Here is a 24717-nt window from a genome sequence, read left to right on the forward strand (position 1 = left end):
GTATCGGCAGCCATTCCTATCGCAAAACACAATCTGCACTATCGGCCTCCTGACAACTCTCACCACAGCCTTAAAACACAGCTCATGCAGCGAATGACAGATTCGGGACACCGTAGAATACAGCTGCTGCTCAACAAGCAGGAACTCAGTGAAAGGAAGCCTCCGGAGCTTCAGCGACACATGCGAAATACGATTGGGGAATACTCTTCAGCCCTGAACACAACTATTTTAAGTACTCTTCCTGCAATGACTGCCCCAGCACTCTCGCATACTTTTCAATGAGTTGTCGACAAAACCCTCAGCTCTATGAAAAAAATGGCCAACTAAAAAAAGAATTATGGTGACCAGTGCCAATGTGCGATCTAGAAACCACGTTTTTTTTTCTTTATATGCGACAGTCGACGACGACAAACTAAAGGTATGAAGACCTCATTCGCAGAGTGAATCCTATGGCCTCTGAACTTCTGGTCGGACGCTCGAGTAATGACACATTGACTTCTCTTGTTCTCAACGCCTTCTGGTATCACAACCAAGATGATAAGTGGCACGTACTCGTTTTTCGACGTTGGCTTTCTCTGTTTCGGAGAATGCAAGAACCGCACACTGACAGAGGCGAGTGTTCCTAACTGTATATACAGCTGCCTATTCCACGTCGTATACGGCGTCATCCAGGTCCCGTAGCTCATTGACATATATGTATAATTGTGCGTTTTTCCTCGGACGCTGCAGGACCACAGACTAAACCTAATCACAACATATCACGAGAGCTTTTGGTTCAGCCTTACCAACCAACAAGGAGAAGTATATTGCACTTGACATTTTTTAAAACGTAAAACGTTTGAAGTGAATATCCTAAGAGTCGGCTTGCTTGTTTCAAATATATTGTCGTGGTACAACGCGAACAAAGCACAGGTACGCCTTAAGACAGCGAAAGCAGCGTGTTCTGAGCAGCTGAGCCGCAAGATTGTCCTCTTCGTTTTTGAGTCCAGCCAGAGGCTCATAACCTAGTGTCCGCTGAATCCCCCCATCGTCGTTTTCGTTTACATATAGACACTGGTCATTTGCCTGTTTCTCATAAAGCATCGACCCGATGCGAAATCAATAATGCAGTTCTTTCAAGGAAAGTCTCACGCAATCGCTGGCGGACGTAAGCCTTCATGCGCACTACGTGAACGTGTTCAGGATAGTGCTGGCGGCGCTTAGTACTACACGAACTTTCGGGAACAACTTCGTAAGTGACGTCACTCAGTTGTTGCAGCACTCGGTATGGCCCAAAGTATCTTCTTAAGAGCTTTTCACAATGTCCTCGTTTACGTACGGGTGTCCAAACCCAAACTTTGTCGCCAGTTTGATAGACAACTGTTCTCCGGTGAGCATTGTAGCGGTCTGCGTCGTTCTTTTGCTGCTGGCGGATCCGTAAACGTGCAAGTTGCCTAGCTTCTCCCGCGCGTTCCGTAAACGTGTCGGCGTCTGGGTCGATGTCGTCACCTTCGTGCGGTAGCGTCACACCTAACGTAGTTCGTACCTCTCGCCCACGAACGAGGCTGAATGGGGTCATGCGGATCGTTTCTTGTTTGGCTGTGTTGTACGCAAACGTTTTGTATGGCAAGATTGCATCGCAATTTTTGTGTTCAACATCTACGTACATTGAAAGCATGTCTTCAATGGTTTTGTTTAGACGCTCTGTCCGCCCGTTTAATTGTGGGTGGTAGGCGGTAGTCTTATGGTGCGTTCTTTCACTCAGCATCAGGACGTGATCGAAAAGAGCTGCCGCAAATTCGGTTCCTCTGTCTGTGATCATGACGGTTGGTGTGCCATGCCTCAGTACAATATTCTCAATGAAAAATCTTGAACCTCCACTGCTGCAACTCCGTGAATAGCCTTTGTCTCGGCATACCGGGGCAGATAATTCATCGCGATGATAACCCAGTGGTTCCCGGCCGTATCTACAGTACCTCACGGAGCCCTCGAGGGGCATTGTGTAAGGGTGGCGGTATGGATAATATGTTAGAAAAATATTATACGTATATATCTACACATACATAGGCAAATATTGAATATAATAGGAAATGCAGTTCAACTTATGAACATGTAAGAAATACATACTAGAAAAGTGAGTTTAGTATCTGAAGGTTAAATACAAAAACGTATTATGACAGTAACTACAACCTAGCAATAGTGCAAAAACATCGGCAACAGTCCTATAAGCACAGATGATTACGAAGATGCAATAGAGCAGTTTTCGGGGCATAAGTATTTTTTAAGAGTATGATAGAACTTTCTGTGGTCTTTTTCTGACGCAAGATCATCTGGCAAATCATTCCACAAACAAGTAGCTCATGGAAGAGCCGACTGGTTGAAAGCGTTAGTATTGCCGTACATGCGTGACAAGCTAAAGGTGTTATGTAGTCTGCTCGAAGTTCGATGTGCTAGATTAAGGTATACAGATGGCATCATACTGGTATGAATGAGTTGGTGAAATAGTTATAAAAGTGACATGTCGCAGCGAATTTTTAGTGGCTCGAGTGCAAGGCTACGTTTATTCTGTGTTACGCTGGACTGATAGCTGTGATTACGCGCTATGAATCAACTAGCTCTGTTTTGTATACATTCTAACTTGTCTATCAGGTATTGTTGATATGGTGACCAAATAGAGAATGCGAACTCCAGTTGAAGATGGATTTCAGCAAGATAAGCCAGTTTGCGTACATCGAAAGGAGCACTGTATAGATTTCGGCGAAGAAAACCTAATGATCTTGATGTGTTGGTACAGATAGAAGTGATATGTGTGGGCCACGAAGGTGTAGAAGTTAAGTTTATGCCTAGGTATTTGTAATGATCGGTGCGTTCTGCAATGCTATTGTCAATAATGTATTGGCTAATAAAGATATCACGTTTGCGAGTAAATGTGACTAATTTGCACTTGAAAACATTGTGTCATCTGCCATGTTTTGCACCACTCATTATTATGCTCGAGGTCTTTTTAGTAGAAGTAGGTAGTGGGCCCAAAATGCCCATGCCGATCTGGTAGAATGGAGCTGTTGGGACCTGCACGAGTTGCAGGAGGCCAGCTGGTTTATTCGGTGGTGACATGCGGCGCTGGCAGTTGAGACAGGTATGAACATGGTGCTTCACAGCTGTGGTTAGTCTCGGCCAGTAATACTATTGCTGTACTCTGGTCAACGTCCTCATTTAACCCAAATGCCCAGAGGTCACCTCGTTGTGGCATGCTTGGAGTACTTCAGTGCGAAGGGCTGCTGGGATGACGAGCAGATAGGTATATCCCGTTGACGAAAAGTTTCTTTTGTAGAGTACTCCGTCCCTTAAAAAACACGATGACAGCGCTCTTGCGAAAACTCTCGGTGCCTTCTGAGACCTGCCATCCAAGTAGTTAATTAAGCCAAGCAATTCAGCGTTGTCCCATTTCTTGCTGCGCAATAGTGGTCGTATCGAGGACACAAAGAAATGTCGTTTCCTCATCCTCGGGTAGAGCTGCTGTTTCAATGGGTGAACGAGAAAAACAGTCAGCATCCATATGTCACTTGCCTGACTTATCTATGACTACCATATCGAACGTTTGCAGCCTGAGACTCTAACGCGCTAATTGCCCTGTAGGGTCTTTAAGACTTGTTAACCAAGACAGCGAGTGGTGGTCGCTAATTACTTTGAAGGGGCGGCCATATAAATACAGACGCAATTGTGTAACTGCCCATAACTCGGCGAAAAATTCCTTCTCGGGCATGAAGCGATTAGCCCCAGCATGTGTTAACGTTCTGCTTGTGTAAGCGATTATCCTTTCTGCGCCCTCTTGTGGCTGCACAAGCACAGCTCCCAGACCGACATTGCTAGCCTCGGTATGAACATCGTAGGGGCTCTCTCGTCAAAGTGGGCAAGGACTGGAGGTGTTTGTACTCACTACGAAGATCCTTAAAAGCAACTTCTTCGTTCTTCCACTCAAAACTGGCGTCTTCCCTCGTGAAGCGAGTTAATGGTGATGCTATGCATGCGAATTTCGCGATAAACCGTCAATAATATGCACAGAGGCCAAGAAAGCGTCTGACAGCCTTTTTATCGGTTGGAACAGGGAACTGTGCGACGGCTGTAATTTTCTCGAGATTGTGACGAACACCTCCATAACTGATGACGTGACCGAGAAATTAGAGCTCTTTGTAGCAAAAGTGGCACTTCTCAAACTTCAACGTCAAGCGCGTGGACCGTGTGGCTCGTAAGACCATTTCAAGCCTTCCAAGGTGCACGTCAAACGTTCCGGAAAACACTATGATATCGTCCAGATATACTAAGAAGGTTTTCCGCTTCAACCCGGAAAGCATGGTATTCATGAGTCTTTGAAAGGTAGCAGGCGCTGAACACAAACCGAAGGGCAAGACCTTAAATTCATATAACCCATCTGGTGTCACAAAAGCGGTATTCTCGCGGTCTCTCGGGTCCACCTCGACTTGCCAATATCCACTGCGCAAGTCCATTGAAGAGAAGTACCGAGCATGTCGAAGTCTGTCGAGAGAGTCATCTATACGAGGTAGTGGATATACGTCTTTCTTGTTCACCTGATTTACGTTCCGGTAATCCACAGAGAAACGCAGGCTTCCGTCATTTTTCTTAACGTGGACCTCAGGCGACGCCCAGGGGCTATGTAAAGGCTGAATTACGTCATCTTCAAGCATTCTCTCTACCTTCTGTTGCATCGCTTCGCGTTCTTTTGGAGCCACGTGATAAGGGTCCAGATGAATAGGTCTCGCATTTCCTCAGTAATTATCCGATGCTCGGTTAGAGGCGTGCGACCAACTCTTAATGTTGTCGAAAAGCAATCTTGGTATTTGGCCAAGAGCTCAAAGAGTCTGCATCACTCGTCTTCCGGCAAAGTAAGACTAAGGCCTAGAACAGGCACTGAATCAAGATTTAGCGCCTCGTCGACTACCGCCCAGCAGTCTTCGGTATCTATGACATCGTCGAAGTAAGCGACGGCCGAGCCTTTTGGGAGGTACCGGTGCTCAGCGCTAAAATAGGTCAACAGTAGGTCCGTGCGTCCAGTAGCAACTCTTACGATACCTCGTGTGACAGAAATACCATAGGTGAAGAGAAGCGAGCTTGTTTAGACTGCAATTTCTTCGGCACGAAACTGGACAGTGGCGGCCACAGAAGCAAGCGTGCATGACCTAGGAGGGAGGACCACGTCATCATCAGTAAGGAGCACTTACTTTGCTCGCGCCTCTAGAAAATCGGGTAAGCCCGCACTGCTGCAGAATGTAATCAATCTCTTTGGGATGTCAATGACCGCGCCATATTCTCGTAAAAAATCCATGCCAAGGATTACATCTCTGGAGCATGCGGCGATAACGATGAATGATGCAGTGAAAGGAGAACCTCTGATGTCAATTCTTGCTGTACATCTTCCAGAGGGCATCAATAACTGGCCCCCTGCCGTTCTTATATGAGCGCCCGTCCACGGCGTCTTTACTTTTATGAGGCTGTCGGTGACGTCCTGACTGTTATTAAAGAAGTCGGCACCGGTGTCGACTAAAGCTGTCACTTGCTGGTCGTCAAGATTAATACTTAAGTCGGCAGTCACAATTTCATCGCTTTCACGGTTTATCAGCTGTACGACGTCAAGCAATGGGGGCTTTTTTCGCCATCCTCATGGCCTGCAACCTTGCCGCTGGAGGTTGCCGCCCTCAGTTTCCCCGGCACGGGCTAGGTGACCTTGTTTTATTAAGGTCCGCATAGGTGCGGCGGTGCGACAGAGCAGAACGCGTGAGAGACAGAGAGCGGGATTGGTGTCCCAGACCAGACGGGTTGGTAAGCATTGCTTCCTCTGCAGTGGTACGGCCGTCCTCAAAACGGGCTCTGTAGAAGGAGGTGTCATCGCGGCGTGGAGTGTAATCGTCGTTGGCACGTCGACCGTCAAAACAAGGTCGGACAGGACGGTAGGAATCACCTCGATGCCAGCAATGACGGGCGATATGGCCTGCACCTCCGCAGTGAAAGCAAGGTAGACGCCTGTCGACTGTGCGCCATGCATCTGTTCTTCGTGTAGGTGGACGTCTGAGCGTCTCCCCTGGCGTCAATGCCAATGGCATGGCTGTGGATGGCTGGTTGTATGGCTGTGGCATGAGTGGTTGCTGTAGTATCTGCTCTTGCAGCGGTGACCAAAGGGCCATTGGTGCCTGACGGTATGGCGTCTGCGTAGCAGGTGGTGGACGTCGGAGAGAGTCCGCGTAGCTCATGGGACGCTTCCCAGGATCAAGACCAGCCGTAACAACGCTTGGTGGATTTCGTCGCGCACAACTTCCCAAACGACCCAAACAATGGGCGTTTCAGCAACCGGAGTCCGGAACTTCTGCAGTTCTTCGCGAACTATCTTCCTAATCATGTCTCGCAAAGTGCTCTGACTCTCAGACGTCATAGCAATAGTATTATTTTGGACATTGCTCGACATGCGGTCATATTGCCTGCAGATTTGATGAAGGGTCCACTCGATAGCCGTAGCTTCCTTAATAAAGTCAACCACGGTACTTGGAGGGTTGCGCAGTAGCCCGGTGAAAAGCTGTTCCTTGACACCGCGCATGAGGTAACTCAAGTTGGAATTTTCCATCATGTGCGGGTTTGCTCGACAAGAGAAACGAGTCATGTCTTCGGCAAATATTGCAATGGTTTCATTAGGCTTTTGAACCCGTAGCTTCAATAACGGCTGTGCACGGTCGTGTCGATCGACATTGGCGAAGGTATCGACGAACTGCTGTAAGAAGTCGGGCCAAGTTGATAGATTGGCATCTCTATTCTCATACCAAGTACGTGCACCATCCTCAAGGTATAAAATAGGCTCGCGAAAGCTTTTCCTGTTCCGGCCACTGATTTATCTTGGCAACACGCTCGTAGTGGTCAAGCCAGTCGTCAGTTTCTTCATGGGCGCCACCTTTAAAGCGATCAGGAACGAGTGGTTGATATATGGTAACCCGAGATGGGTGCATCGGAAAGCTGCCTTGGGGCAACTGTTGGGGATTTATGTTGGCCATTGGTCGAAGTGAGCGGTGCCTGGGATGTTCTGGCGAGAGAGTGAGCTTTTGTGCGAGGCCTCGCTGCCATTGATTGAAACGATACACAGGAGTTGCAATTGGTGACAATTCGTTTGGACTGGATGAACGGCTCCCAGCGGGAGTGCGGAGCATCAGGCAGGGTTGAGATCCAGCACCTCCACCAGTGTCGCGGTACAACGCGAACAAAGCCCAGGTACGCCTTGAGACAGCGAAAGCAGCATGTTCTGAACAGCTGAGGCGTAAGATTGTCCTCTTCGTTTTTGAGTCAAGCCCGAGGCCCACTATCTAGTGTTCGCTAAATGTCCCCAACGTCGTTTTCGTTCACATGTAGACACGGGTCAATAGGCACAATTTCTTGGCAATTTAAATTTTTGGTCGATCTCTGAGGCTGCCATCGCATTGATTGGGAGAACCACCTCCCAATTCGAAGTGAAAAGTCAAATTTACTTGCGTTTCTTGCGAGGTCATGCCAAAGTCTCCCCTCTATGGTCTGGCGTCTGGAATAATTTTCTGATCTCTATCATGGTCTCCCTCTCGATCATGGCATACGCCAAATGTCACTCATAACGATGCGAAAGTGCTAACGCTGGTGCCTACGCGCGCTGGTTGTTTCGTTCCTGACCATTAAAAGGTTGCACGCTAAGAATTCCAGCAGACGTATTCGCATTCGAATAAACCCTGATATCTTGCCTGGGCATCACCACTACATATGTTCCCTAAACTCAGGTGACTGGGAAGCATGTGTGGACTACCACAATCTCTAAGAAGTGACGGCGCAGGACGGCAATGAGATACCGCAAAGACAGGGCTCCATTGATCGCTGCACCCAAGCATCACATTACGCAAAATGAACTTCGAGAAGTCCTACCATCATGTAAATGTCGAACCTTCAAACCTAGTAGAGATCGCGATCATAGCACGTTTCAGCCCCTTTGGATATTTGTGTATGTCATTTGATCTTCGGCGCACCTGAAAAAATTTGCAATGTGGTGCTCACCAGATTTTCATCGTTTGGCAAGCTGCCTGACAATCAGCGACGACATCCTCAATATTAGCACCTTAGAAAAATGCAAAACTTCACAAAAGTGAGGTCTTCATGCAATTCAGCAGATAAGAACTATTTGGCAATGCAGTGAAGAGCGAGTTCAGATTTTGAGCACTAGACTTTTTGGTCAATGTGAGGATCTTCGCGAGTTATCTGCACCGGCCACCTGAATTGAAGATATGCTATGATTCTGACTATTGCCATATACGAAAAATGTTCTTGAATTCTTCGAGCTTACCAACTACTACCGGCGGTTTCTCGCTGAGTCGCCTGGCATTCTACAACCACTCCATTCGCTTTAGTGTAGCTAAAATAAGCCAATTCTTTCAATCTCCTGAACCAACAAAGGCCTAAGAATGTGGAAGTTCCACCATGAAGCTCTGCACAACGCAATGCTCTCATTAACACTCCCGTACATTATACCCCTCTCTACCCACTAATCCTTCGCATAAAACCTCAAGGCGTGAAGTCTGCCTGAACACAACTCTCGTACCAGTTGTTTAGCTCCCAGTTTCTAATAATATCACGTGTTACCTGACGTCAACAGGTGAAATTCGGGCTTTTCGCACTAACCGTAGTGGCTGCCGGTGACGCTGTCTTGACGGCGAAGCTGATCCATTATTCTATAAGTAGAAGGCCGCCACGCCGTGGTGGTCTAGTGGCTAAGGTACTCGGCTGCTGACCCGAACCTGGCGGGATTGAATCCCGACTGCGGCGGCTACGCTTTAGATGTAAGCGAAAATGCTGTACGCATGTGTGCTCAGATTTGGGTGCACCCTGACGAACCCGAGGTGGTCAAAATTTCCGGCCTCCACTACGGCATCTTTCATAATCGTGTGGTGGTTTTGAGACGTTAAACCCCACATATCATTTTTTCAATCAATAAGATGCGTTATTCGAAGGTGACAGGTACGATACCCGCCAGCATCATTCTATGTTTTATCACGCTCTCGGGAGCCGGGGCAACACATTTGCGGCGTTTACAGGCCATCCGCGAAAGATGTCAAAAGGTGCGTTTAACATATTTTTAATACTTTATACAAATAATATGGTTATGTAAGCGTAAAACATTCAGCTACCCGAGTGAGTTGTCAGCAGCGACCAAGTGAAGAAAGCACCTGCGAAATTTATTTTTTTTACAATCACAATTGCGACCGACCACGGAAGAGAATATACATAAGGCAGTTTGCGTTAAAAATACGTGCAAAATGCTTGTGAAAAAAACTCGCTTATCAGCAGAAATAATTATGCGGCTTAGCCTATGCCGAGTCGGTGAACAACTTACAAATTTTACTTACAAGCTATTAGAGTCTACATAGAGTGAGTGATAGGTTGACGTACAAAATAATGATTACGTTTGAGATATGCAGGCTATTTTCAGCCAGACATTCGCTTAAAGCAAAACAAAACAAGAAAGAAACTATCCGTCATAATGAAACTCATCAGTCGCCTTCCTTGGATGCCCTATCAAGCTGCTGAAGATGTTTCGAATAAATTCCTCAGTGCAACTTTCTATTTAGACTGAGCATGTCTCATGAGGCGACTGTATATGTGTCTCTTTAAGCTGAATTATCGGTTCCAATATGAACATGAAGTTTGGCTGTTATCTATTCTACTTCGTGGTAATATTTTTGACATTATTTGTGGAAGACTCAATCAGCCCTAAGAGGAGAAAAGTAAGTATGCATGCACTATTAAATCAATGATGACTTAAGAAAGTCACATTGAGAATGCACGGTTGAAAACAATTTCTCTACTTTGTGTATGGAAGTCAAATATTCTAATGGTAACTTTTTGCGTTGATGTCCTATAAAAAAAGACACAAATTTTTCGCTGCTAATTGTGGCAGAGATGACTCACAATCGGAAGAGGTGTATAATGTATCCTCAATACATTCGCGAAAACTTAAGCAGTGGTTTTTTCGTGATCGTCTTCTTCGAGACTCGGCCAAATTGAAGGCAAGTTCGCAGAAGTCGAGAAATACGTCGCTTGGTGAAACCGAATATTTGCTGATGTTTTATGCACTAGGTATTTTACCGGTCGCTTTCATATTTTTATTGTGTACTTTATAAAAAGCTTAACAACATTTTTCAAAAACGGTCTTTCATAGCACTAACACGTCGCCCGCACGAATGAAGAATTTTTGCGTCCTAAATTAACACGACAAGGCTCTGTGGCTGTCATACCTCTAAACGCAGCTGCAAACCAGAGCTGCAGGTCTAGTGACAGTTTCACATATCTTTTATTCATTATAGTCGAGAAAGCTGCAAATATCGCGATGCTAATATGTATTGTGTTTCCAATAGCGAGATAGCACGTAATTAATTTGAGTTAATTGTTGCACAATGTCAATGGGGCATGGGGGAGCTATAAAATGACGATGCTTCCGATTTTTAAACTTCATTTGCAGTGAACACCTGGCATGCATGCTAGTAATGACAGTCATTGCGAAAGAGGTTTTCCAAATTGGCAAAAGAAGTGGGACTTGTATTTTCTCGCTCGCTCTAGATTGGTTGTTCGCCATTCGCCTTTAAACTTTGCACCCACCTTTGCACCAAAAGTATTAGTGATCAATCTAGAATTCCATGATATGCCAGGTTCAACAACGTCTACAGTAATTCTGACAAATTTGTTGTCGGTCCGTTTTTTTCCTCTCAGGAAATAAAATCCACGTACCGAGCCTAATAATAATCTTAAATCCTACAGATGCAAAGTTCATTACATGGGTCTCAATTTCAGGTTATAAAGACATTTTTTTAATGAAATGGTGGATGTGCTAGCCAAGTCATCTCTCAATGACTGGGTTACTCATGTATTGCCGGCATCCAAATTCATTGTAGGTGATAATATAATTATAAAAATACATTAGAAAACGTTCCTGCGCCATTCGTATTGCCCACAATAAAACTTCAGCATCTCAGATACTGTTCTAACACCAAAATATGTAGAGCAAGAAAACTGGAAGTTGTAACGACTAGACTACGTTGTTGGGTTACACATCTAAATTTTTATTTACACAGAGCTTCCATGGCAGTATCCCGCACTCTTTTTTTTTGCGGAGTACATGAGACAACAGAATACTACCTAATTGCCAGCAACAGTTATTCTGCTATGCAGAAAAATACTTGAGGAACCGTTTGCCGACTCGTTAGACTGGATCTGAGTGTACAAAATTTGCTTTCGTTTGAAGCTTTGTCTATAGGCCACAGCGACGGGAGGTTTGCAGACGCCTTAGAAAAGTTTGTAAAGTTTCAAAGGCGTTTATATTGTAGGGCGAAGTGGTATTTTTATTTCTAAAATAAAGTTCATTGTTCATAAATATTTGCTCAAATAGCGAACCTCATTGTTATTATATTTGTTTTCACTCAACTATATACACTTTTGTTATATCATTGCTTTTTAAATTCAAAGTTCTCCATACTATTTATTTTTATATGACAAAATATAGTCAATGCTTCAGAATTTTTTTCCTAAAGTGAAGGTAGACTGCACTAAATTGTACGTTACTCCACACAATCTGGTGAAGATAACTTTGGTACTGCGATTATTAATTCGGCAATCTTTTATGATGTACGTTCAAAGCGTTGAACAGTTGGACAACCAGCACTGATGTGCCATGAAAATCTGTGTATTACGATTAAAACGACTGCTTTAGACCTTTTGTGTGATGTAACTTATTCGTTGTTACTACTTGCTACTCTGACAACAATTGCACAATCTAACATGGTAACGAAAAAAATTTTAGGTTAACTCATAAATTTGATTTTACTACTTAAATCTGGTATCTATACATAGTACATGACTGGGAGATGGATTAGACTGCAACCAAAAGTTTTGAAGAAACCCTACGTTTTGAAACCGACTTGGTTCTTTCCTCAGGGATGACTGCGAGACTACGTATTAGCGGCGCCTTCAAAGCACTCATGGAGCAGATAATGACCCCCCTTTCTTTCTCTCTCATTTTCCCCTGGGCCCCGCCGCGGTGGTCTAGTGACTAAGGTACTCGGCTGCTGACCCACAGGTCACGGGATCAAATCACGGCTGCGGCGGCTGTGTTTCCGATGGAGGCGGAAACGTTGTAGGCCCGTGTGCTCAGATTTGGGTGCAAGTTAAAGAACCCCAGGTGGTCAAAATTTCCGGAGCCCTCCACTACGGCGTCTCTCATAATCATATGGTGGTTTTGGGACGTTAAACCTCACATATCAAATAATTATCAATCATTTTCCCCTGGAGCGCAGATGTGTATACGCTGAGGGAATGGTTCAAAGAGAGCGGTTGATGTTAAAGGATGTCCTCTGTATGTGCCACGACACGTGTAATAATCTTCTTCACCAGTTTGGCTTGATTTCAAGGATGGCCGTTGCTTCGAAATTTATCCGGCGATCCAACGTCTGATCCTCCAGTTCGGCTCGCTTTGAAGGATAGATGTTGCTTCGAAATCACCGGATAAATTTTGAAGCAACGGCTATCTTCGAAAGCGAGCCGAACTGGAGGAGAAGGTTATTGCTCGAGGCGTGGCACATACAGAGGACAGCCCATAACATAAAACGCTTTGTGGGAAGCCTTCCCCCAGTGTATACACATGGACTGCACTCCACGGCAAAACGAGAGAGAGAGGGTAAGTTCATTATTCGCCCCGCGAGTTCTCTGAAGATGCCACTGCTACATAGTCCCGCGGTCACCCCTGAAGAAGCAACCAAGTCGGTTTCAAAACATCGGGTTTCTTCAAAACTTTTGTTGGAGTCTTAGTCATCTCCCACTTCCATGCCCAGCCAGCCAGACTTCTGTCGAATGTTTACATTCAAGTCAATCACCCAGTATATGACGTATTTTATTGTATACTTATTGGGCACTCACAATGCATTATTTTTGTGGTTTTTGGGTTTTAGTAAAGACAAATCAACAAGAAACAAATATCTGTACTGGTTTAGCGTATTGAAAGTTTAAATTGCTAGCTATATTCCTTTTACCCCGTAAATTACAACGCGTCTTTGAATATTTATTTGAAAGTGATAAATCTCATTGAGCTACAGAGAATTTCTATGCTTTAAAGGGAAAATGAGGATGATAGAAAACTCCAAAAATTCATTCTTAGTAACACCACCGTGTAGATCAAGTACATGCATCACTTGCTATAGGAGCGATATGCTATTCAAGCGCAGAGTATGAAACACCCAGGAAAGCCAGGAATTACTTGACGGGTACTTGTAAAACTGCATGTGGTGGTTACCACTGCATTTCTTCAAAATCTACTGTGAAAAGGTTATCTCTAAATTATTTCGCATTTTCCAACATTGCAGGGCTGGGCGGCGAGCTGTTAACTACTACAATAGCACTGAGCACTGACGCAAATGCATGGCGACCATGTGCTACACCACCTCATGACACTTCTGAAGCGTTTTGTGTCACGCAGTCCAAATAATTTTGTATGATAAAAGCTTCACTTCTCTCTTGTCAGAAGAGAATGAAGAAGCAAAATTAACGAAGCTGGGCTTGGTTCGCTTGCTTACGCGTCGAGGAATCAAGAGTAAGAAGAAACTCCCGTTTGTAAGCAACAAAAAATAATTAACGTTCAAATATCAGTGACGAAGGTACCCTAGTACTGCTTTTGCTCTTATACAAGATAGAACGATTAGACTTGATGCATAAAAAAGCCAAAAGCTGCAATGAGAATCTGCCATACAGGGAGGGAATTATGTCTTTGAGTGTGAAGCCAACACAAGTGCGTCATTGTTACCAGAGATCGCCAACTATTACGTGATTCCAACCAATCCACAATGGAGCTGATCAGAAGCGTCGCCCATAGAATGCAATGTAATAAAAAACTTGGCGACACACCCCATCATTTATCAGACTTTAGTGGAGTTAAACATTGCCATTCATTGTTTTAATTTCTTTATCAAATTAATCTGACGTGAACGCTAAAGCCGAAGCACCGATGCTCGACTTCTCAGCGCAATTGGCTTCTGTCGCCTTGCTCTACACTCACACGTGCGACCCCCCCCCCCCTACAGCTCATCGCTCAACTTCCCACCCCTGTTAGCACGAGTAGTTGCAGTTGTCCTTTCCGCGCACATTTCACGGTGTACCCAGCACACATTCCACGGTGTACCTTATACCCTGCATTTACTTTAACTGTATTTGTTAGCCGTGCTTTTGTGTCTTTCCTTGATTTTAAACGTTCAGCAGTGCTACAGGCAAGCAATAGTGACACAAAGGGAATGACGGGAAAACTCAAACTCACCCTTGTGTTGCCATGTAACATTCACTCCTACCTTGGCTCTACATTATGGTAGACCTAAAATAGGTCGTAGTATGCATCGCATGCGTTATTCTATGGTCAAATGTCTGGATCTTTCCAGTGGCAAGTTAACTTTTCTCCACCCTTATATCTTCACATTAACATTATACTTCTAATAACCAATTTTCTCACTCAACCGTTATTATAGCTCATTTCTCAATAATTATTTGCCTAACAAAGAAAAAGACCCTGGAAGTATTCACTTGATTTATTCTAGAATAGGGGGAGTGTGTAAAGCGCTTCAGGCCCTATTTAAAACCTCTTCGCTCCTGCCTGACACAAATCATGCATATGCAAAACGCTGTAGTGCCACAAATCTTTGGGACCACTATTAAAAAAATCGTAATAGCCTCAGCACTCTTCCATTTCGGTTGTTTTAGGAGCCTTCTTTTTTTACCTACAACATCGGTATTCATAAGGGTTAGTTTTCTTTTCAAAGTGAAGCAACATGGGAGTGATGCTTGCATGCACGGCTTACAATATAACGAGATAATTAGTAGAACTACTTCATTGACCTTCATTTCTATAAAAATGAAGAACGTGACACTCGCGAGGCTATGACCGGCAAGGATCTTGAACAAAACGTGAAGTGCACGTAGCGAGAAAAAGAAGACGTCGCATGTTGCAAAACACCTATTGTGGCTATAAATCGCAAGCGCTCCACTACTCAAACTGAGAATATTGAAGGATTTGATACGTGTATATCCAATGTTCACTTAATGGACTGATATTTGGGAATTAGAGAAGTCGTGATGAGTCATAATTGAAAACTCTGTGTTTGTATTTGTTACGTGCCCTTGAAATTCAAGTATATTTCAATTTGTAGGTTGTGAGAGTGGTTTAGATTTTTTCACAGATGCTTCGGTTAAGATTGACTCCTGATTGACCGTCTTAAGTCCTCTAGTATTCACTGTTAGCTTTTTCTATTCCCATGCTAAACAGTTTGACGGAAGCGATGTGGATATCACAACTGAGAAATAAGAGACGTAGAATCTCAGGCACCCCTCGTCACACTTACACATCATGGCCCGCCTTGGTGATCTAGTGGCTAAGGTGCTCAGCTGCTGAGCCGCAAGTGGAAGGATTAAACTCCGGCTGCGGCGGCTGCAATTTAGATGCGGAGCATCTTATACTCGCGCCTTGTAGTGCGCCGTCCGCGCCGTCCGCGCCGTCCGCACCGCTTCTCGAACATTTGACAGCTGACGCGCGCGCATGCGCCGTCGCGCCGTCGCCCACTCTTCCACCATCTGTGCATCCCTTCCTCCTCACACACCGCGCGCGCTTCACTCCTCCACCATCTGTGCACCCTTCTTCCTCTACACACCGCGTTCGACATCTACAATTCTCCTGATTCTCCAGTGGACGCGCATGTGGCGTCGCGCTTCGAGAACATTCAACAGCTGACAGTGCATGCGCCGTCGTGCTGTATATATACTCAAGGTCGGCGCTCGCTCGCTCAGTTGCCGCTCGTCGGTTGGTTTGTACGGCGCGTCGACGTCCAAGGTCGCGGTGAAATGAATTCCAACGAATCCACAAACACAATGATCGACGTCCCTTCGACCAGCGCCGCCCTTTCGCATACGTGTGTACGTGTTCACTCATTTAACACCCCCTCCTACAACCACGTTAACCAATTTAGCCATCGACCCAAGTAAGTCGCAATTTAACACCCCATTTCACAACCACGTTAACCAATTTAGCCATCGACCCAAGTAAGTCGCACTTTAACACCCCGTTAACCAATTATATGGTCCGCATCCTCCTCAGTGTTCCCCCGAGGGAAGCTGCGGGCAATTTTTTTTGATGAAGACGAAAATGCTATAGGCCCGTGTGCTTAAGTTTTAGTGCATGTTAAAGAACCTAAGGTGGTCGAAAATGCCGCAGCCCTGCGCTATGGCGTGTTTCATAATTATATGGTGGTTTTGGGACGTTAAAAGCCACATATTAATCTGTCAGGTTGTATATAATTCACTCAGAGTACACTAGCACAACCAAGGGTAACAATGTTTCATTGTTCACTTCAGCATCAAGCCCTTCTAAGATTTGGAGTGTGTAACTTAGCCATCTATGGTAGCTTTTATGCAATATTTTAAACTCCAGACCTGTTACAATTTTTTGACACTCACTTAAAGGGAAATGAAATACGAAGACGAAAGGAAGTGTGGTTTTTCAACTTTCATAGCCAAAATAATACAGAGTTACTGAGCAGTGCTCCTAAGAAGTGTTGAGATTTTATGCTTAGTGGACAGCATTTGAAAATTACCCCAAATGCACGTGATCCTGTGACTGCACCGCAGAACACCGATTATAAGGAGTGTTCTTTCCGAACATACTTTGCGTCAAAAAGGAACATTATTCGAACATATGCAAACTTTGGTGACTCCTTTCTGAATGCCATGTACCCTTTCTGAGGCAAAAGAATGATATTGCCACCACAATTGTATATTTAACAAAAAGTTTTCTTGAAAAATAGCCCTTAAATTGTAGTTATCCAACATATACATGTTTAACTAAAATGGTCATGCCTATAGGTCTAAGTTTTGCTTAGAAGGCCATTCTGGACACGTTTAATACCAGAAGAGGTTTCATCATTTTTTTCTCACGAAATGTTTTCACAAGTGTCTTTTTAGGAAGCAAAAAGTCAAGTCTTTTTCTTTTTATTGTTTTACATTCGAGATAATTTCTTGCGAAATTCACAAAAGTAAACTTCCGATTCAAGGAACCCGACATTGTGTTGAGTTTGCTTTAAAATAATACAGCGATCGGCAGTAGTGACTGTCCACCTGTCTGTGCTATCCATCTCCTCATAACTTATTGATATAGTTCGCTGCAGACAAATTTATGTATTTTACATTCTCATTGTTTATGCGATTATATTTTCAGGATCGGCGTCCGGCTACGCGTCCGGTTGGGCGTCCGGCGATTCATGGAAGATACAGTCGAGCTTATACTGAGGCAAGTCTTTTATTGCAATGGAAACCTTTATATTTGTTGCCTGAGTAAATTTTGATGTCACATCTGCTTAGTGCAGATTACTTGCCGAATATAGATAATAAAACTTGCCGAAAACTTGTTATTCTGCCTGGCTAAATGTTAAGCCTATAAATGTCAAAGGGTATGAAATTGAAAACAAGGAAGTCCCAGGCAGCAATCAATGCACTATTTTATTCAAAGCCTCGCAGGGTAACAAATATCAGTTCCAAATTTTCCACAATAAAGCAAGTGAACTACTAGCTAAATTAAAAACCTCGCACATTACTATGTGAAAACCTAAAATTGCCACATTCCACAACCTTGGTGTATCCATTCGATGTGCAGAAGTCAGCAAGTAATTTTCTATTCTAGATATGTTTCCTATTGTCTTCAGTCAAATGTCAATAGGTAGGTCGGCATTTTTTTACAAGTGTTGTAGCTTGATGTACATCCTATGCTTACCAGGAACGTCGACTATTTCGGAATTTAAAGCACAACCTATAGTGTAACCTAACGCAGCACTCATGGTATAGTCCAGACATCAACATTTTTTTTCTAAAAGACAACAGTGTCAGTATGTGAATTTCATACCGCAATTTTCTTGTTGTGTTCATTGGGGTGACACGAACGCGCGAACATCAGCTGCTAAATATTCCAAAGGAAAATTGTGCTCAATAAACTGCATTAAAAACGTAGATGGTCTAAGCAGTCTAGTTGAAACTGATAGCCAGCTGAAACTACGAACAGCACAATTTAGTAGTAGTTGCAGCATAATTACAGAAGGAAAAAACAAAGAAAGGAAAGAGGGCTGACATTTAACAATTATTCTCTAGCATAGTGGTCTTCATATATTTGTTAAAAATTCGCATACGTAGAAGGGTGCAGTTAACAACCTCTGCGATACAATACCAACAAACACGTGCCACTTATTGATTCACTTGGAAGCCAGTACACATCTTAAAAATAATCGAGATACGAAACCTCTGTCGGAGCTAAGACAAAGAAGATCGAGCCCTGACAGCGTTCAGTTTTCGAACTGATCTTTTTATTATTGCGCTGCACCCGCTGTGAGGCCCAATGCCAACTTCTCCTTTGACGAGCGTCACATTCTGGGGCGCTACAGGGCTCCCCCTCCCGTATAGCGAGAGCCGTAGGAGTCACCAGAGGAGTCGCCCAGTGGGCATGCTTGGGTGGGGGCATCAAGAATGAAGATTGAAACCCCGCGGCCGCGAGAGCAGCAATATGCGCAGGTTTTAGTCGATCAGGAGTCACGACGTCTTCACAGCCATTGATGTCCAGCGTAAACGTCTTAGGTGTACGATGGAGTACGCGGTCTGGGCCATCTTAGGATTGTGTGAGTGGTGGCGCTATTTGGTCACGCTTAATGAAGACGTGACTGCTGTCATGCAGATCCTGGCTGACAAAAACATACTGGGGGTGTCGGTCGGCAGGATTCACAGGAGCAAAGTCTCGAAACGTGGTGCGCAGCTCTCAAATGTACGTGGAGGCATCTTGAGTGGAAAGTGGCGATGATGGCTCGAACAATTTTCCTGGAAGACGCAGGGAAACGCCATAGACTAGTTCGGCTGATGAGCAGCCGAGATCCACTTTGCTGATTGGATACCCAGAGGTACGAAGCGGAGGTGGTAGAGTCAGCGTTCCTTTGGCTGATGAGCACTGAGGGCAGCTTTCAGTTGTCGATGAAGCCGTTCGACCATGCCATAGGCGGAAAGATGGTGGGCAGTTGTGTGGATGTGTCGAATGCCCAGCATATTGGCAAGTGTGCTGAAAAGAGCCGATTGAAATTTACGACCACAGTTAGTGGTGACGACAGAGGGGCATCTAATGTGCGACACCCAGCGATTTGTGAAAGCCTTGGTAACTGTTGGTGCTGTAAAATTTGAAATTGGGAACGCTTCTGGCCACCAGGTGAAGCGATCCACACACGTCAGTAGAAAGCGGTCTTCTTGCAATTACGGAAGAAGGCCGACAATTTCGAGATCTGCGTGGGAAATCTTGCCTCTGAAGGCCACAAGGGGGATGTTGCCGTGACAATATGATGGTGAACTTTAACCCGCTGGCACTCAAGGCAGGTTCGCGCCCAGCGTCGGACATCAGCATTGATGCTTGGCCAATGGAAACAAATTGTGAGTAGCTTCTGGGTCGCACAAATACAAGGATGTCTCATGTTGTGCAATTGATCAAGAATTGCACGACAAAAAGCTGAAGGCACGAAGGGCCGAGGGACACAAGTAGACATTTCGCACGTTATTATTGAGGTAGAAAATGTAAGCGAGTCCTCAGTGAACGATGGAGCCGTGAATGAAGAACGAAGACGATGCAGCTTAGGATAGTTGCTTTGGGCCACTGCTAGCTCTACCATGTCTAGTGGTGGCTGAGTCGACAAGGCATTGATGCGGGATAGTGCATCAGCAGCAGAATTTTCCTGCCTATGTACGTGTCCGAGATCTACAGTGAACTCAGAAATAAAGCATAGATGATGGACCTCTCGTGCAGTATAATTCCTGTGATAGCGATGGAAGGTAAACGTAAGGGGCTTGTGGTCTGTAACGACGTAAAAGTCCCGGCCCTCCAATAAATGACGAAAATGTTTGATGGCGAGGTATACCGCGAGAAGTTTTAGGGCAAATGTACAGTATTTTGCCTCCAGTGGCTTCAGTTTTTGCAAAAAAAAACAAGAGGCTGCCAAATAGATACATGCTGCTCGAGAACGGTGCCAACTGCCACGCTTGATTCATCGGTGATGAGACAAATTGGGGCATCAGGGACAGGATGTATAAGCACACTGCCGTCTGCCAGAGCCTTCTCGGCAGTGTCGAAGGCAGAACGTTCTCGGTCGACTCCAGTGGCGTGGCCACGTCTTTCTTTTTAGCCAATAGGTCGGTCAAAGGTTTTAGTAATGTGGCACAATTTGGGAGAAAGTGGCGATGGAAGTTTAGTAGGCCCAGAAATTCTCAGAGTCTCTTTGATGAAGTCGGGGGTGGAAAGTTTGGAATAGCTTTCAATTTGCTGGCGGGTGCTTGGATACCCTTTGGAGTGACAACGTGGCTTGGGAACTCTATCGTAGCGACGCCGAAGAGGCACTTATTGGGATTATTTACGAGGCCGTAATCATCCAGGCAGTGCAACAGGGTCCGCAGGTGGGCTTCATGCTCAGGGCCGGATCAGCTTGCTACAAAGAGGTCATCATGGTAGGCAAATACGAAATCGAGACCTCGCGTGACCTCGTTGATAGTGCGCTGAAAGGTCTGAGCAGAGTTGCGCAATCCAAAAGGCATCCTTACATATTCAAACAGAGCGAATGGGGTGGTGATGGCCGTGTTCAGAATATCGGTGGGTTCTACAGAAATCTGATAGTAAGCCTTCACTAACTCAATCTTGGAGAAGATTGTGCAGCCAGCCAAATTCGACGTGAAATCCTGTATGTGAGGAAGAGGATAGCGGTTGGGTAAGGTGTGGGAATTGAGAGTGCGGTAATCCCCACATGGTCTCCAGTCGCCAGGATCTTGCTTCAGCACCATGTAGAGTGGCGACGCCCAGTTGCTGGAGGAAGCCCGCACAATGCCGAGTTCAAGCATGTGTCCAAATTCACGGCGGGCGATGGCGAGGCGTTCTCCAGATAGTCGACGGGGTCGTGTAAAAGCGGGAGGTCCAGTCGTCACAATGTTGTGACTGATGAAATGCTTCACCGGTGACTCTCTGGCGTGCGGCTTCATGATGGTGGGAAAGTAGGCGAGTATTTTTGCATACGGCAAAATAGGTGTGAGAGCTCACCGTCCCATTGGCGAGGAAGTACAGAGTACACCGTTGATGGATAGGTGGATGTTGAGATCAATAAGGCGATGAGTATGCATGTCCACAGCAAGGTTGAAGAAAACTGAGGAAGTCAGCTACAAGAACAGCTTGCGAGACGACAGGGAGAATAAAAATTCAGCGGAATTTACGGCCTAGTCCAAGTCAAGTGTGATAAAGCATTGGTCGTATGTGCGAATCGCGGAATTGTTGATCACTTGGAGTGGTGAGGTCTGTTCGTGGCGATGGCCATCTACACACGTGGCCGGGATGACGCTAACTTGGGCTCCTGTGTCCACTAAGAAGCAAGTGCCAGTGATGTTATCAGAAACATAGAAAAGGCGGGATGATTTTTGACCAGTACTACTTGCCGCCGTTAAAGGCTGGTCGTCACATTTCCCCGACCAGGAGCACTGTCGAGTGCACTTGAGAGCAGAAGGACCTAATCGACGATGGTACTAGCACACGGTTGAGGATGAGACGTCCCGTGGCGCGTCAGTTGTCTGAAGTTCCGAAGAACGGGGGGGGGCATCGGGGAGCGATTGTGTATTTGGAACCTGGGTGACGGTCGACGAGGCGCAGGTACAAAGTCATCGAGGTGCCTGACATTGTCGTCAAAACGGTTCTTGATGCTCGCGAGTGGCGGGTCTGCAGTGGTGGCCGGTGGGGGTGTGGTAACGGCGTGGAGGCTATGTGCCCACGAGTAGTCCGCCACTTGGTCCGCCATTTCAGCGAGGGTGTCTACTGGGACATCTCCTGCAGCTACGAGGACTTGGACTATGCTCTGCGGTAAGCGCTAGAGGAACAACTCACGTAACATTTTCTTATCTTGAGGGGCGGATTGGCCGCCAAGAACTGGCGCATGCGTCGCAGGAGCTGTAAGGGGCGACGGTCACCGAGCTCGGTAGCCGTGATGAGCTGTTAGAGTCTGCTGTGTTTGGACTCGGACTTGCGGGAAATTATAGCTACCTTCAACGTGTCGTACGAATGGCGTGGGTGCGGCGACGCTAAAATATCAGCTAAGTGGTCGGCTACGTCCGGAGGTAAGCAGGACAACATATGTCAGTACTTGGTCTTTTGGCTGGTGATATGCCGTAGACGGAAGTGAGCCTCAACCTGCAGAAACCATGTGCTGGGGCTGTAGGGTCAAAATGGTGGCAGGTTGACATAGTGAATTGCAGCAATTGCAGCACCGCTATGTCTGGCGTCTTCTTGAGCGTCAGGACCGGTAATATTGGTGGTAGAGCCGGCGAGACCTACGCGAGATGATCAGGGCTGAGTGTTCTTTATCGGGTCACCATTAATTGCCGGAGCTAACACGAAGAAGTTCCAGCCCTGACAGCGTTCAGTTTTCGAAATATTTTTTTAATTATCGTGCTGCACCCACCGCGCGGCCCAGTGCCCACTTTTTCTTTGACGAGTGTCACATTCTGGGGGCGCTACACCTCCTTTCGCTAAAGCTGGAGTGATGGAAATCATACACAGGTACCGACAATGTTAGTTATGTGGCGGGCCTGAGTTACCTCACACGTGGCCTGCGAGGTGCACTTGTCTACTACCTAGAAACGCTTAAAGAGGGCAACGCAGTCGCAGTGCTGGCAGTGAAGTTTATGGTGCCCTTACACCACTACGTGCACCTTAATATTACGCCCTCCTATATGGTCATTCAAGCATTTCACGGTTTTGCCTTAAGTATTTATTACCGCGTGGTAGCGGAAGAAGACACATGACACCAATAGCACAATGAACAAAGCATGTACCATGTTTAATTTGCAGCTGGATGACTCTCCAGCTTCCGAAACTTTCATAGCTTTTTCCGGTGTAATAAAGACAACAGTGATGCCAATGCGTTTTTAGGTTTCTAACAGCCTACGCGAAATGTTGTGCGTAAAAGTGACTGTAACACAGCTCTTAACGACTGACACATTTTAAGGTTGACATTTCTCACCTTGATACTTGAGTTACTTCAAAATCGTTCCGAAATAATGAAAATGGGGGTGCTCGGGTAACCAGCGCCTAAGAGCCGCTCGAACTTTGAAACTGCAGTTCGCCGAGTGTGGGCATTACCTCCTACGATTTATAACGAGACAAATAATAATGATAACTATCTCGATCAAATTCAAATGAGCTGAGTGTAAAAGTAAAAGTAAATTTTCGCTTCTCGATGTGAGCAGCCAGCACAAATGATTGCTCCGAAAACCCAATGTTTGGTATGAGAACCAAATCGAATTGTCATATGGTAACTTGTGTGTAAGTTTCAGTGGACGCAAATGATCTTTAAACGAAGCTAGAATACTGGTGACAACGTCAAAGTCGGCATCTGAACAATCACAAATTACTACGATATCATCAACCAACCAAAATACCTTCAAAGAAGAGACAATTTGAATGTGGCTGCTGCCAACAAAGTACCTATGCACACGCCACTTTTTTGAATGAAAGGATTCCCATTCAAAACGCAACTGTTGAAAAAAAACGATAGTATTAAAACAAAACAATTGTTATAAAACCACTAGTTGAAAGTAAGCACCCTTTGCTGTTCATTTTAATAGTTCCGAAGTTACGCTACAAGTACTACTACGTGGCGCTGTTCGCATTTCCAGTTATGTCCTAACAACTTGCCGAAAGATTCATAACTTGATAGCTCGCCTGGATGAAATTAATTGATATCCCTATCGGAAAAAAAACGAATGGTGGGCATGGTGGAAGCCACCACCCACCATTATAGTGGATTAATGTAGTGGGTGAATGGTGGGATACGCCCACCATGGCGCATGGTGGGTATGGTGGGTGCTGCAGTGCCGGCAACACTTGAGCGCGAAATGACGTCAGAATCACCGTGACGAGCTGCCACAAAAAATAAAAAAGAATTCTATAAAAACGGTATAAAAAACACTCATCTCGTAAAAAAAAAACAAAAAACAAGGCGCCACAGAGGATCGAACGTGCAACCTACGGATTCCCATTCAAAGACGCTAACCACTGCGCCACACCAACATGACGTTGGGTGCGTGTTAAATACTTAGTTGCCATACGAACTTGAGGTTCAACTTTGTTATGTTTGTCGTGTACACAACATAGACAAGATCTACACCTGCTACTAAATATTGCACATTTATTAAACACAAGCAACTGCGGCCTGTAACGATTGTCACTATGTTAATGACACTAGTGCTATTTGTTTGCAATTCACAACTTCAAGAAAAAAAAAAACCAAGTGGACTGGGGAGCAGCGACAGTTTACCGGCGTTGTCTGCCAAGTTTAATATCCGTTTCGCACTCGTTCTAAAGGGCGACATCTGTTCACGCTTTATGACGCTTCTAGGCTCATTCCATAGATACGCCCGCCTAATTTATTTGATTGAGTATTGGGATGCTTTTCGCGCAATGTAGAGGGCGGTCGCGCCAGCGCAATGCTGTAGCTCTTTCGCTAAAGCAACAACTACATAACGGCTTGGCCAAAACGAATGCAGTGTGACGGAAACATTACGCTATCATATATTGGTTCACCAAGCACACGAATTGCCACGTCT

At 45.3% G+C, this 24717-nt stretch overlaps 1 protein-coding gene and 1 long non-coding RNA gene across 20 annotated transcripts in view; one reads left to right on the top strand and one right to left on the bottom strand.

Annotated features, from left to right (window-relative positions):
- LOC119168050 (uncharacterized) overlaps positions 1 to 24717 on the bottom strand; it is a 151312-nt gene that overhangs the window by 18285 nt on the left and 108310 nt on the right. The gene's annotated exons all lie outside the window — the stretch shown is intronic.
- LOC119168049 (uncharacterized) overlaps positions 9586 to 24717 on the top strand; it is a 184032-nt gene continuing 168900 nt past the window's right edge. For 14 of the 19 annotated variants that reach the window (XM_075866309.1, XM_075866321.1, XM_075866327.1 and 11 more), the window contains exons 1-2: positions 9587 to 9773; positions 17282 to 17353. In XM_075866309.1, coding sequence (XP_075722424.1) covers positions 9681 to 9773; positions 17282 to 17353 — 165 coding nt within the window. In that variant the 5' untranslated portion in view covers positions 9587 to 9680. Of the gene's footprint in view, positions 9774 to 17281; positions 17354 to 24717 lie in introns of all 19 variants that reach the window. The other 5 variants (XM_075866313.1, XM_075866325.1, XM_075866312.1 and 2 more) reach the window with 1 other exon arrangement.

Source organism: Rhipicephalus microplus, chromosome 6 (genome assembly GCF_043290135.1).
Source record: "Rhipicephalus microplus isolate Deutch F79 chromosome 6, USDA_Rmic, whole genome shotgun sequence".
NCBI lineage: Eukaryota > Metazoa > Arthropoda > Arachnida > Ixodida > Ixodidae > Rhipicephalus > Rhipicephalus microplus.